Source organism: Nicotiana tabacum, chromosome 3 (genome assembly GCF_000715075.1).
Source record: "Nicotiana tabacum cultivar K326 chromosome 3, ASM71507v2, whole genome shotgun sequence".
NCBI lineage: Eukaryota > Viridiplantae > Streptophyta > Magnoliopsida > Solanales > Solanaceae > Nicotiana > Nicotiana tabacum.
This window is the reverse complement of record NC_134082.1, coordinates 210,135,970-210,151,622: the sequence shown is the minus strand read 5'-3', so window position 1 is coordinate 210,151,622 and position 15,653 is coordinate 210,135,970. Positions and strand designations below refer to the sequence as shown.

Below are 15,653 nucleotides of genomic sequence, written 5' to 3'. Positions count from 1 at the left end.
ATAATCCATAAATCAGTCATATTCATTATTTACTTTTTCGAATCGATGCAGATGAAAATTTAGGTTGAGATTATGGCGATTAATAGAAGATCATTAGGATGAATCTGGCGAGGGGAATGGCCATTGCATGCATAATCCAAACCATGAAAATGACACAACGAACCATACGACTAACTAAAAAAGAATGCAAATATAGGTGGAAATTGATATTGAGGATTAAATAACTGCCCCACAAGAAAAAACAACATGCCCCATATTCAACCATAACAATCACTAGTATCCAATTATTCTCTCCTTTAATTCAAAAAAAATAAAAAAAATCTTAGGTTCTTGGCTTCTTAGCCATATGCTTTAATTTCCAGGCAAAAGTACTGCAAATTCAATCTCCAACGTACAAACCTCATCTACAATGGATTGAAGCTCTCATTTGCTTAGCAATCACTTTCAACTCTGTTATAATACTGTTATATGTAAGTGACCCGACCCATGATGAAGATCCATTTCACAACTATATAATATATACTAGTGAGTGAGAAGAGTAATAAAAGCAAGCAAAAGCTAAAAGGAAGTTCTTGAGCCAAATGTCAACTGCTTCCATTAACAGTTGCCTTACTATCTCCCCTGCTCAAGCTTCCCTTAAGAAACCAACTCGTCCTGTTGCTTTTGCTAGGGTTAGCAACTCTTCTTCTTCTCCTTCTGTTCCCAGTCTCATCAGAAACGAGCCCGTCTTCGCCGCCCCTACTCCCATCATCAACCCCATTTTGGTACGAATTTAACTTATATACATTGACATTATAAAGTTTTTTTAATTTTACACTGTCACTGTACTTTAACTTGTTACGACAAGTTATTTACTCTATCTTGGTATTGCTTTTTTTTTTTCTAATTGGAAACAACCTCTCTTACCTGCATTAGTTAGGAGTAAGGCCTGCGTACATACTACCCTCCCCAGACCCCATATATTGGGATCAAACTGGATTTGTTGCTGTAACTACATTCAACCAATACGTTGTTTCTTTTTAGCTAGCAAGTAGTTTATCTCTTTGTAATGACCATAAATCTCCATGCATGTTAGTTCACGTGATTCGCATTATATTAAATAACTCCTAGGGTAGGAATAGTTATTTTGGCCATGAATCTCCTGAAGTTAGGTGAAGTGCTGTCATTTTGATCAAGCATACACCTCCATTGTTATATTTACGTGCAGTCCATGGCACTATAACAATCTTGAAAATAACCAAAAAAAGAAGAGGTGGCAATCACCCGGGGCGGAGTTAGAAATCCTGACGCGGGTTCACCTTAACCCAGTAATTTTTGCTCAAATACTATATTTATATGAAGAAATTCATTTAATATATACAAATATTAAATTTAGAACCCAGTTATTAACACTGAAAATCGTTATTTTAAAATTCAGAACCCATAAAGTTGAAAACATAACTCCGCCCGTGGTAATCACCTAGAGGTTCTCGCAAAAATGACAAGTAGGGCATTTTGGATTATGTGGACATTGTTTTTACTCTCTCTTTTTATTAAAAAAAGATTTCTAATTTTTTTTTGGCTAATTGTTAGACAAATTCAGTAATTCAATGGGTAGCCTTGTAAATTGGCCTATTCTACAAGTAATAACTACCACAAAATTTGTAGGACAATGTCCATTTATAACGTATTTCTTGTCGTCTTAGTTGCTCTGTAACGTTTTTTTTGTCTTTCTTGTTTGACATCTGTTGGGTTTTCTTCGATTTTAATATCCAATTGAAGAAAAACCCATCTTCTTGATTTATCCTATTATTTCAAATCTTCACCAAGCTAGATTTTCAGTTTGGGTTTCGATGTGAGTGCACTTTAACAAGCGTGAAGTGCAACTCCTTGGCCATTTCTGATATCCATACTGCTTTCTAATTTTGACTATTTCATATCGTATTTAGGTTGCTTCATCCATCTCTTTGAATTTTAATTTGTTATGCCTTCTAGACACAGTAATTAAGAGAGAAAAATTTAAGTTTCATATTTTCAAAAATTCTGATCGAAATGTGGATTTGCAGAGAGAAGAAATGGCTAACGAATCCTACGAGCAGGCCATTGCTGCACTCGAGAAACTCCTCAGGTTTGTAATCTACCCTTTAAAATCATACGTCCCTAGGCTTAAACGAACCAATTGGAGAAGGCTTCATACGGGCCATTTGGAAACTCAACTGGTAGTTGTTGTTATAGGCGAACTCTACTAATTTTTTTTCCTCTGGATCAAGAGGGGCCAAGCAAAAGGGCGTGCGACACATATATGATGAATAATAAATACTCATATATATATATATATATATATTATTTGCATAATGTAGTCAAGATATAATCATGCAAAATAGATGCGCTAATTACTCTTTTCAATGTTTGTAATCGGTAAAAGTAAAAATAATGTGTTTAAACCACTTGAATCTTTGTTCCTTCCTAAAATGCCGCTTTAATAAACACAAAAAAAGGTATTGAATATTGAAAATTATGCCATTACAGCGAGAAAGGAGAACTTGGACCAATTGCTGCAGCAAGAGTTGACCAGATTACAGCTGAATTGCAATCATCAGATGGCAGCAAACCATTCGACCCTGTTGAGCACATGAAAGCTGGCTTTATTCACTTCAAAACTGAGAAATATGAGTAAGCTAATTCATTTTCTTCAAATTAAAATTTCTGCCTAATATTTCAAGAACAAATAATTTCGAATAATTAGTTCCTGATAATTCAATTTTTTCTTTCATTATATATTATCAGGAAAAACCCAGCCTTATATGGAGAACTATCAAAAGGCCAGAGCCCCAAGGTACAAATTCATGCTACTGTGTCAATTTATTGTCAACAATTGGTTCCTCCTTTTAAAATTAAACTAGTCTGGGTTGTCCAATAGGGCTTAGTTTAGGTGTCTAAATGAAAAATTCGGACAAGTTTAAGTGTCTGTCTGTAATTGACTCTTATAAGTCCAAGTTCGATAGCTGATGATTGCTATTGCCATCTATGTGTAACAGTACATGGTCTTTGCCTGCTCTGACTCACGAGTGTGCCCATCCCATATCCTGAACTTCCAACCTGGTGAAGCTTTCGTGGTTCGGAACATCGCCAACATGGTCCCTGCTTATGACAAGGTCAATTATTTACATCTCTAGCCATTAATTTTTCTAATCTTATCTATCGATCAATTAATCAATCAGAACTAGTTGGAACTGAATTTCTGAAGTTGGGATTGAATATTCTTGTGTCATGATCAATTAAACAGACCAGATACTCTGGAGTTGGAGCAGCTATCGAATACGCTGTTCTCCACCTTAAGGTAGAGAACATTGTTGTCATTGGCCACAGCGCCTGTGGAGGTATCAAAGGTCTCATGTCTCTACCTGCAGATGGTTCTGAATCAACGTACGTACCTTTAATCTTTTTCTACAATTATATATATATGTATAAACATTTTTTGTTATGTCACTGATATATATGATACACGAATTAAATTAATCTAATAACGCAGTGCCTTTATTGAGGATTGGGTGAAAATTGGTTTACCTGCCAAGGCCAAGGTGCAGGGTGAACACGTGGATAAATGTTTTGCAGATCAATGCACAGCTTGTGAGAAGGTAACTTTAATTATTTTGGGATAATTTGTGATAACGTCACAACAAGTCGCAAAAGCAGCCACTAATGCTCGCATTAGGGTAGACTGCTTACATCATACCCTTTAGGTGTGGCCGTTTCCCATACCCTGCATAAACGCTAGATGCTCTATGCATCGGGTTGTCATTTTTTTTTCTTTTTCCTTTTTTGAATATTTGTTATAACTGATTATGAAAATGAAATTGAAAAAAATTGCAGGAAGCTGTGAATGTGTCACTTGGAAATTTGTTGACCTATCCATTTGTGAGAGACGGTTTGGTGAAGAAAACACTAGCATTGAAGGGAGGTCACTATGATTTTGTGAATGGAGGATTTGAGCTGTGGGGACTTGAGTTCGGTCTTTCTCCTTCTCTTTCCGTATGAACTTAACCACCGTTTTAAGTGGTTTTTTTCCCTAACACTTTTGCTTTTATGTAATTTCCCAAATCGAACTGTATGTTGTTGTATGTATCAACCAATATCAAAGAGCACCAGTTCTTATATTTCTGAATAAATGATGAAATGGGAGTTCTTCTTCCTTTTATTGTGAAATTTTCTTTGTGATAATAGTAGTAGTACTTTTGGTTTCAAAAGTTGTACCGTCTCCAAAATATAAATATGTATGTTTGTGGTGGGCTTTGGTAGGTAAAAGATGTGGCCAGTATACTGCACTGGAAGCTCCTGTAGGGACGTGCTTAGAGATAAAGAAGTCAACCAGCAACGAGAGGCCTCCCAAATTTAATCTGTTACCAGACCCAATTCTTGCTCATGTAAACCCAAAATTTGGCCATAATAAATCTACGCGAACTCCTTTCCACTATTACTCGTTTAAAATATTTGATTTTTAGCAAAACAAAATGCATTTATTTATTTTGTTCAAATTCAATCTCAACCTTGCTCAGACTAGTGAAGTACGTACCAAAGAAGTAAAACATTATTTCAGACATAAGTAAATCTTTAAAGTTATGAAGTAGTATCTTTTTTAAGAGGCATGGAAAATTTTAAAAGGTAGATAATATGATGGTTATAGTAATATTAATTCATCATCACAACCTTATAGTTCATGTAAACAGACTCTACTCTCAATTAATAAAAGCGAAAAAGCAATGCGAACAAAAGTGTTCTTACACAGCCATGAATGCAGCTTTTTGTCAGCGTGAAGTTAAAAACAAAATACTACTACAAGAATAGTAGACTGCCTCACCATGGAATACAATCAGAGATGAATTTTTACATTAGAAGCTAAAGTTTTCAATGTATATTGTAAATAATTTAGGATTTTTTTTTGAGTTAGATACTTGAGCTATTTAACGTACAAATACTTTTCCTTTTCTCCTTGCTGGGATCAATAATATTGTATGGGTCTGAATTTGACCGACCACGACCTGCAGTGAACACGACAAACGGCCAAGCACCTGCGCGTCGACGCCTAGAAGGATACGACCTTGTATTAAAAGAAGGAACAATACGACCTCGACAACAGAGTAAGCACCATTTAAGGGATATTAAGAATATTCCTTAAAGATCTTTTGCAGGTCAGCTCTACGGGGGGGGGGGGGATTCCTCAATATATAAGAGAAATGAGAGCCTTGTGAAGGGGCAGACGATGTAAAATTCACAAACCTTGAATGAGAAAGGAAATTTACAATTCTCTTCTCTCTATTATTATCATCCTAGAGTTTATTATCTTCAGCTACGATTTACCCCTCCATCATTGATTGATTTGTTCAAAAAGGTTTTAGTATCTTTTGAGTCAAACAATTTGGCGTCGTCTGTGGGGATTTCCATAGCTGAAATCATAGTTCTCATCTAGGTTCTTGAAAGTGAACGATTACTGTTCTTCAAACCTCATAAAAACCAACAATGGCGGAAAAAGAAGCGAGGCTGAAGATGATAGCATATGTCTCAAACAATCTCCTGAACTCCCTCAACGAAGCCGGTAGAGAAGACACTGAGAATACAACACCAAGAGTTACACCGGAGGGGGAGACCTCACCTTCTGCACACGGGGATGTAACGGTCTTGTGCCAAAGGGGAGCCTCAACGTCCACGATGGGGGAAGCACCACCAGCAGTCAAAAAACTGCTAGAAGAATGGTTGACAAGTGCTCTGAGCAACATGCTCGGAAAACTCCCTCAAGGAAATGTCGAAGACTTACCACCTACAGAAATCGCAGCTACCACCAACGAGCCAAGCACCACACGAACGGGCAACACCCGCACTGTCACTGATGCAGGTGACGATGCGCTCATGGCCATCTTAAAGAAAATGGAAAAGATGGGAAACGAGAACAAAACACTCCGTGATCAAATGAAGGAGCATCAGGAAAGGGTTGACAATATACCAAGCGCCCCTAAGCTATTACCAAAACACGATGTGGGCCGATTCGTCGAACAGCCATACAGCAACGGGGCTGCTCCTCATCCTATTCCAAAAACCTTTAAGATATCGCCATACTTGAAAATATACGACGGGACCACGGACCTAGAGGATCATCTAATCCATTATGTTACTGCGGTAAAGGGCAATGATCTGTCAAAGGAATATGTACCATCTGTGCTGCTAAAAAAGTTTGGTGAGACTTTGACAGGGGGAGCATTGATGCGGTACTCCTAGCTACCAACACGATCAATATCAACATTTGAAGAGATGGCGGATAAATTTGCTACCTCTCATGCAAGAGCGAAGAAGGCTGAAGCTAGGGTCAATGATATCTTCGCCGTCAGGCAAACAACGGGCGAGGGACTTCGGGACTTCCTGGACCGGCTCAATAGAGTAAGGATGATCCTGCCAAACGTGTCAGAAGGGATGGTAGTAGCTGCCTTTCAAAATGGGTTAAACAAGAACGGATCAAAGGCAACCAAAAAACTGCTCAGCAGACCCATGAAGTACCCCCTACCACATGGGAAGAGATCCACAGCGCCTATTGCGCCGAGCTAAGGGCAGATGAGGACGATTTGAATGGCCCGATTCAGCATTAACGTCAGTTCAGACCGAGTCAAGGAGAGATCGACGTAACGCTAGGCGAAGGGATCAACCCCCACGTTTCAATCGAGAAAGGCATTAGCCCTATGTCCGAACATCTAACCCGCCCCCTCCAAGACATACGGATGTCGTTCTACGACACATCGCACCCCTTCGAAACGAAAGAGGTATGCCTCCACTGTTATCTGCTCATAACTTTTGTGTTTCCCCTTCAGAGATAGTGTACGCATTGGAGAAACTGGACACGAAGGTGCAGTGGACACAAAAATGAAATCGGACCCAAGCACCAGGATGTCAAACGTCCTTTGTGAATTCCATCAAGAAAGAGGACACAAGACCAAATATTGCATAGGTCTGCGGCAGGAAGTAGTTAGGATGTTGAACCAGGGGTACCTGAAAGAACTGCTCAGCAATAAAGGGAGGGCCAACTTCGCCAGAGGACGCGATCCATCTTAAGGGCCTAGAAAGCCACTGTCGCCATCACACACCATACAGATGATCATTGGCGGTGGCGACGACACGGTAATCAACCATGTGAAGTTCACCACCACGCATAAACTCAAACAAACGGTCGCCCACGAACGGTATGATGACCTCAAAGACAGTATCATCTTCGATAAGTCAGATGTCGACGATTTGTCTTTCCCTCACTATGATGCTTTGGCTATAACTTTACACATCGTTGATACAGATGTAAAAAGAATCATGGTAGATGACGAAAGCGGCACGTGTATTGTTCACCCACGAGTTCTCATACAAATGAGGCTTGAGAATAAAATAATACCGCATTGCATAACACTAACGGGTTTTAACAATGTAGTAGAGCGGACATCTGGAGAAATAGTGCTGTCTGTCCTAGTAGGGGGAGTCACACTGGAAACAACATTCCATGTCATGAACAGGAAATAACCTATAACGCCATCATAGGGCGACTATGGATACACGCCATACGAGCCGTCCCCTCAAGCTTCTATCAAGTGATCAAATTTCCCACCCCATAGGGAGTATTCAACATCCGAGGTGAGCCACGCACCTCCCAAAAATGCTATCGGATCGCCCAAGATTGCATGCACACTAAACAACTGAAAGGAGCAAGTGCAGAGGCATAACAATCAGCCATGTCGGGAACTAAACCTGACCCACAAACAGAGGCCACCAAAGACCCAAATATCGTAGAATCCTGCAAGGCAACTATAGAGGATCTTGACCTCGTCCAATTGGATGACGCCGGCAACACAAAAAAGGCTTACATAGGGCACAACCTCTCGGAGCCAGGTAAGCATCGTGAATTTTTAACTAACAACGCCGATTTATTTGCCTTCTCCCACTCAGATATGCCAGGAATCCCAAAGGACATCGCCACTCATAGACTGAATGTCGACCCACTCTATCCGCCAGTATGGCAAATGAGGAGAAAGTTTAATGCTGCAATCAATGAGGTAGTTAGCGAAGAGGTGGATATATTACTCGCTAACGGTTCTATCAGAGAATCAAAGTACCCCCAATAGGTCGCCAACGTCGTCATGGTAAAAAAGAAGAACGGGAAATGGCGAATGTGTGTGGACTTCACTGATCTAAACAAAGCATGCCCAAAGGATTCCTTCCTGTTATCCCATATCGACCAACTGATCGATGCGACAACGGGGCATGAATTGCTGAGCTTCTTGGACGCCTACTCCGGTTACAATCAAATTCTAATGGCTGGAGAAGATCGAGAAAAGACGACTTTCATCACTCATCAAGGAACGTATTGCTATAAAGTGATGCAGTTCGGACTCAAGAATGCAAGGGCCACGTACCAGAGGCTAGTCACCAAGATGTTCAAAGAGCAGCTCAGCAAGACCATGGAGGTCTATATCGATGACATGCTGGTAAAGTCGACAAAGAAAGAGGATCACATTGGCCATCTGAAAGAAGCCTTTAAAATATTAAGGCAGTACGGGATGAAGTCAAAATCCCGAGAAGTACGCCTTTAGTGTGACCTCTGGAAAATTCCTCGGCTTCCTCATATCACAAAGAGGAATCGAAGTCAACCCAGCTCAAATCAAAGCCATCGATACAATACTAGAGGTACTGACCCGCAAAAAAAGGTACAGAAGCTAACGGGGCGAATAGCCGCATTGTCGAGGTTCATTTCATGATCCTCGGACAGATGCCACAAATTCTTCAATGTGCTGAGAAAAGACCACGGGTTGCAATGGAAAGAGGAATGTGTCGACGCCCCGTGAAAGCTAAAAGCGTATCTGTCTTTGTCGCCACTACTCCTCAAAGCTGATCCGGGTGAGTGTTTGTTTGTGTATTTGGCAGTTTCTAAAGTCGCAGTAAGTGCAGTCTTGGTCCGCAAAAATAAAGGTACACAGTCTCCCATTTACTATATCAACAAAACTTTAATAGATGCCGAGACAAGGTACCCTCACCTTGAAAAGCTAGCTCTGGCACTGGTCGTATCTTCACGCAAGCTTAGACCCTATTTTCAATGTCACCCCATAAAAGTGGTAACAACCTTCCCCCTAAGGGGCATCCTGCATAAACCCGAACTGTCAGTTAGACTTGCCAAATGAGCCATAGAATTAAGCGAGCACGACACACCATACCAACCGCGAACTGCCATTAAGTCGCAGGTGCTCGCCGACTTCGTCACTGACTTCAGCGCAGAGATATTGCCTGAGGCAGAACAAGAAGCACTTCACACTTCCTCACGTACCGACCTATGGATCCTCTACATCGATGGAGCCTCAAATGCCTCAGGGTCGGGACTGGGACTCGTCCTCGAAGTCCCTACAGGCAAAGTAATTCGCCAGTCCATACGATGCCCCGAGATGACTAACAACGAGGCCGAGTATGAGGCTGTGATTGCAGGTTTGAAGTTAGCACTCAAATACGGCGCCCGAAGACTCGTCCTCCACTGTGACTTTCTACTCGTTGTGAATCAAGTCGCTTAGACTTTCCAAATCAAAAAGTAGAGACTATAAAGGTACCAGTCGGAAATCCACAAACTGCTGCTAGAGTTCGATGAATGCCACCTCGACCAGATACCTAGGGCGCAGAACATTGAAGCAGATGGCCTCGCCAAACTAGCTGCGGCCACCAGGAATATCGACAAAGAAAATATGGTCACCCTTTTTCACTCTGTAATAGGCCACGTCGAGGTACATACTATAAACCTAACTTGGGACTAGCGTAACTGCTTTGTAGCCTATTTACAGGATGGATCACTCCCGCAAGACAAAATAAAGCCACAAAACTTCGGGTATAGGCAGCCCGATACAGCCTAGTAAACCATGATCTCTACAAGAGAACGTTCGGCGGCCCCCTAGCCAAATGTCTTGGACCTAATCAAACAAGGCGAGTACTGGAAGAAGTACACGAAGGGCACTGCAGTGCCCACACGGGAAATCGCGCCCTCGTTCGATGTCTCATTTGCGCCGATTACTACTGGCCTACCATGAAAAAAGAAGCCGCGAATTATGTCCGAAGGTGCGAGCAATGTCAAAAGTATGCCCCTATGATACATCAAGCAGGAGAACGCCTCCATTCCGTCACTTTGCCCTGGCCATTCATAAAATGGGGAATGGACATAGTCGGCCCCCTCCCAGCAGGGCGAGGTAAGGTACACTTTCTTTTGGTTTTAACTGACTACTTCTCTAAATAGGTGGAAGCAGGTACATACACTTAGATACGTGAGCAGGAGATCATCGCCTTTATATGGAAAAATATTATATGTCATTTTGGCATCCCCAAGGAAATCATCTGCGACAACGGACCTCAATTCATCGGAAAAAGAACAACTGAGTTCTTCGAAAAGTGGCACATCTAACGGATACTCTCACGCCATATCACCCTGCCGCCAATGGCCAAGCCGAGTCCTCCAACAAAGTAATACTGAACATATTGAAAAAGAAGCTCGAGGAAGCTAAAGGGCTATGAACTGAACTACTACCTGAAGTATTATGGGCATACCATACCACGCCAAAATCCAGCACGGGGAAACGCCATACTCACTGGTCTACGGGACCGACGCAGTTATACCCGTCGAGGTTGGGGAGCCCAGCTTGAGATACTCCAACAAGAACGGAGCAGATAACGACGAAAGTAGGCTACAAGATTTGGATGAAATTGAAGAACGAAGAGACATGGCCCACGTAAGAATGGTAGGCCAGAAGCAGCAAGTAGAAAGATACTACAACAAGAAAGCCAAGGTGCGATCACTCAAAGTGTGCGACTATGTCCTCAAGGCCAAAACACAGGCATCAAAGGATCCAAACGAAGGAAAGTTAGGAACAAACCGTATAAAATCGTAGCAGCAACAAACAAAAGAGCATTCCAACTAGAAACAATGGAGGGAAAACTGCTCCAAAACAACTGGAACATCGCCCACCTCAAGTATTTCTACTTCTAAAAGGTGTCACTTAAGTTGCACTCTTTTTCCCTTACCCGGGTTTTGTCCCAATCGGGTTTTCCCGGGGAGATTTTTAACGAGGCGGCAAAGGAGACGCCTTACGGGTCAACACGTTGTTCATTACCTCCACCCGTCGATATGATCTCTGGATCGAAATAATGAAGGGACTACATACAGATAATCTAATCTCCATTGTATGAATGGAATCTAATCTCCATTGTATGCGCGAAATTTAATCTCTATAGCATGTGCAGAACCAGATCTCCACTAATCGTCAGGTGACGTCTTCCTATGGGAACATGGTCAAATCTCCAAACATGAGTTCGAGCTCGTCCGAACTATAATGGGATACTACTTCGACGATAGTTCGAAGCAACATCCCAATGGCCAAGGCCATCGACAAAACATGAGTTTGACCTCGTCCGAACCACGACGGGCTACTACTTCGACAACAGTTCGAAGCAATATCCCAATGGCCAAGGCCATCGACAAAACATGAGTTTGACCTTGTCCAAACCACAACGGGATACTACTTCAACGACAGTTCGAAGCAACATCCTAATGGCCAAGGCCATCGACAAAACATGAGTTCGACCTCGTCCGAACTACGACGGGATACTACTTCGACGACAGTTCGAAGCAACATCCCAATGGCCAAGGCCATTGACAAAACATGAGTTCGACCTCGTCTGAACCACGACGGGATACTACTTCAAGGACAGTTCGAAGCAACATCCCAATGGACAAGGCCATCGATAAAACATGAGTTCGACCTCTTCCGAACCACGACAGGATACTACTTCGACGATAGTTCGAAGCAACATCCCAATGGCCAAGGCCATCGACAAAATATGAGTTCGACCTCGTTCGAACCACGATGGGATACTATTTCGACGGTAGTTCGAAGCAACATCCCAATGGCCAAGGACATCGACAAAATATGAGTTCGACCTCGTCCGAACCACGTCGGGATACTACTTCGACGACAGTTCGAAGCAACATCCCAATGGCCAAGGCCATCGACAAGACATGAGTTCGACCTCGTCCGAACCACGACAGGATACTACTTCAACGACAGTTCAAAGCAACATCCCAATGGCCAAGGCCATCGACAAAACATGAGTTCGACCTCGTTCGAACTACGACGGGATACTACTTCGACGACAGTTCGAAGCAACATCCCAATGGCCAAGGCCATCGACAAAAATATCGGTTCAACCTCGTTCGAACCACGACAAGATTCTACTTCGACGACAGTTGAAGCAACATCCCAATAGCCAAGGGAGTCAATATCATATGTAATACACAAAAGAAAAAATGGCAAACAAACAAACCGAAGAAAGTAAAATTTACATTGCAGCAAAATATCATTTACATTTGCCCCTACAAACAGGCCCAAGTACGGCCCGTGCTAAAAATTCCTAAGCAAAAGTAAAAAACAAACCAAGACTACACATCATCCCTAGTAGGGTAAGCGTCTTCATACCACAAGTCCGAAGCAAGGTGATTCGCGTCATTAGAATTGATAACTTCCCCGTCAGGAGTGAGGGGGTCGTACCCACATGACTCACGAGCTGCACGCGCTTCAGCGTGCACCGTATGAACCTCCGCCTCCATAGCCCTGCCCTTAGCGTGAAAAGACATATACACATCAAGCCGAGCCTTTGCATGGACCCACAACTCGCACAAGCGACGGGGTGAGCCCTGGTTAGCTGAGGCACGAGATATAGAAGGCTGAGAACATTGATTTGCCTCCTCCGCCCTCAGCGAAGCCATTTGTCCTTACAATGCGGCCAACTCCGCCTCTAGCTCCCTAACATGCCCTTCGAGCCCTACGACTTGACGACCAGAGGCTTCCCTCTCCCCAGTAAGTTCCGACCTGGAAATGTAGAGAGCATCCTCCAAAGATATTGACTCAGAAATAGTGTCTCCAACTTATCAGCGCTGACGCTCAGCTCGCCCTTGAGCCCGTCAATCTCCGCTACCTTAGCATTCAACTCGATGGTCAAGTCGGCCACCTTCAGCTATAAGTCTACATTCTCAGCCATTATCCCCTTGCTCAATTCGAGCTCGTCCTCCTTCGCCTTGAGAAAGGCCTCCAGTTCGCTATTACGGGCGATAGCCCTCACGAGCTCCTTGTCCGTCTCCCTTAGCTCCTCTATCCTACTCTCCAACTGGTCCTCCCGCTGCTTAAGCCCCTCGCGAAATACCTAGAACTCGGGATCTTAATGATAGATGTCAGACATCGCCCGATGTTTGGCACAGTACTACTGATACTTCGACGACATCTTCTTATAAAGGCCCGTCCTTTTCCTTTCATGACGCTCCCTATCCACATCCAAGACAAGGGTCTGGCAAAAAAGAAGGGCAGAAGTTAGAAAAGAAAATACACAACGACGACTGTCGCACCAACCTCATGATAAAAAGAGAAGGAAAGGGAACCTACCCGCAGGGCCATACCAGCGACCTTCTGAGATAACTCCACGTCGCTCATCGCTCCAAGCATCTCGCTTTTAGGAGCGGCACATAGAGGAGAGAGGGCCGATGCAACCTGCTCACTGTTCAGCAGCAAGTTGTAGCTCCCCGGGACTACCACATGACGGTCGAACCCATCTGTCCTAACCTCCACATGGGTATGGCGACCCAAAAATTCATTGACATACTCCGGGTTGATATCCGAACCCGAGCCGTCACCCCCGATACGAGGTCCTCCAACATTGGATGATGCGCCACCCTCAATGGAGCGCACTGAACCGGGTCCCGATCCAATCCTCTCCACTTGGGGAGACCTCCCCGACAAAATGACATCGGCCATAAATACGGGCACTGGGGCTGTCGGGATGCCCCACTGCCATCTCCATCTATAGCCATGCCCTTTCCCAGCTCCAACCTCCTCCTTTTCCTCTCTAACGGCTCGTTACCGTTAGAAGACTCATCCATAGGATGTGAGGCCAGTACCGACGAGGCCTCTTCCCTCATGGCCACAGTTCGAGATGAATCTCCCAGTTGAATAAGTTGAGGACGACCCTCCCGAATAGACTCGTACAAAATAAATTGCGCGTCTACAGTAGCAGCGACTTGTCTAAAAGCGGGAACTGGAACCCTCCGTCTGGAAGCTCCCTGACCTGTCGTCACAAAGGGTCGTACTATTAAGCAAGGTCACATGGCCAACGAGGCAGTAAAGCAAACATTTACCTGAAGAAACCCTAGGGCCATGACGTTGCACGAAGGCAAGCCAAGTCCGAGTTTTCGCTGCATGAGGCAACAGGCGGGCCACCCAATCCTTGATATCCACAATAGGGTGAGGCGGATGGCCCATAGCTGCAAAATAGTGAGTAAGTAAAAGTTACAATAATTACAGAAGAGAGGGGAACATAATGAACGACGACACTTACGATTTCTGTTCCATCATTTCGGAAATCTGGCGGAGTCAGAAATGATGTGTTCGGTTTTGATGAAGAAATACTTGTGCTAGAACTTACGACTCGCCCGGTCATCCATCCCGACCACCAGCCCTTTCGTACCACGAAGTCTCAAATGCACCATGGTACCTGTCACAGGGGTGATTTGTGTCACTCGAACTTAGCCCGAGGTTCACCTCTGTGCGGCAGTCAAGCCTAGCCTTGACTTCAGCCATTCCAACACTTAGTTTTATTTTTAGGGACTTTGCACTTAGAATGAAAATAGGCAGAAAAAATAGTAGATAAAGGCACAGATATACAGGAATTTCTTCCCAACTTGTATTAATAAGTGAATACAAGAACACAATAGCCAACCCTATGGCCAAGACAAAGAATTCCCTAATTCCTTGCCCCAAAATGGTTTTCCCACCCTTAGGAAAATAACTTAGACGTATTTGGCTTCACAATGCCTTAGACTAAGTTTTCTGCCTCGTTTTGGCCAGCCTAGGCAAGTATTTATAAGGCTACAATTAGTTGACAAGCCCCAACTGATGGGCAAACAAGTTAAGACAAAGTACAAAAACGTGGGCACACTTTTAGGCCATGATCAGCATGTCTTGGAAGAGGTTGCAACTGCCAACTGCTTCCCATGTGCTTAACACATGTTTTCCAACTGCTGCTTGTGCACAGCTTCGTCTGATTTTTGCCCAGCTGCTTTGTGCCAAGGATGGCATTGCGCCCAACCTTGCCTTTGACACTGCTCCGCGCCAATATCATTGCCATAGCTCGCCACCCATTGACTTAGCCGCACACGTTCATTGTCAAAGCTGCCCGCCCATGTCAAGTCGCCCCCGACTTGATCAAATCTGCCCGTATCATTTGTCATTGCTTGTCCTGCCTTGTCTTGCATTTCCTTGCCATGTCTTTGCCTCTACTTGACATGGCTTTGCCTTGCCATTGTTTTGCCAACCCGCACATCTAAGTAAAATGCGCCTTGCTTCCGTTCAAGGTGCGTTTGTCGAACCCCGCATTGTCCGTCATGCCGAGCAGCCCTTCATGATGTTGCCCCATTTTTCAGGTTGTGTGCCAAGGCCATCATGAAAATCCTTGTCACAACGCACACTCGCCGAGGACCTTTGTCAAGGGGCTAACAAACCACCCCCACCAGAAGAATTCGTCGTCCTTGATGAAGCAGCTTCCGTATTTTTCAGCACCACCATAGGTCCCAAATATGC

General features: G+C 43.6%; 1 protein-coding gene across 1 annotated transcript; it reads left to right on the top strand.

Annotated features, from left to right (window-relative positions):
- Positions 1–526: 526 nt before the first annotated feature.
- On the top strand, positions 527–4,017 carry LOC107768773 (carbonic anhydrase, chloroplastic; the record flags this gene model as incomplete). The annotated part of the gene is given in 8 exon segments (NM_001324996.1): positions 527–764; positions 2,046–2,107; positions 2,509–2,652; positions 2,767–2,815; positions 3,018–3,134; positions 3,266–3,405; positions 3,512–3,617; positions 3,853–4,017. Coding segments are annotated over 8 exon segments (966 nt in total).
- Between the last annotated feature and the right edge of the window lie 11,636 nt (positions 4,018–15,653).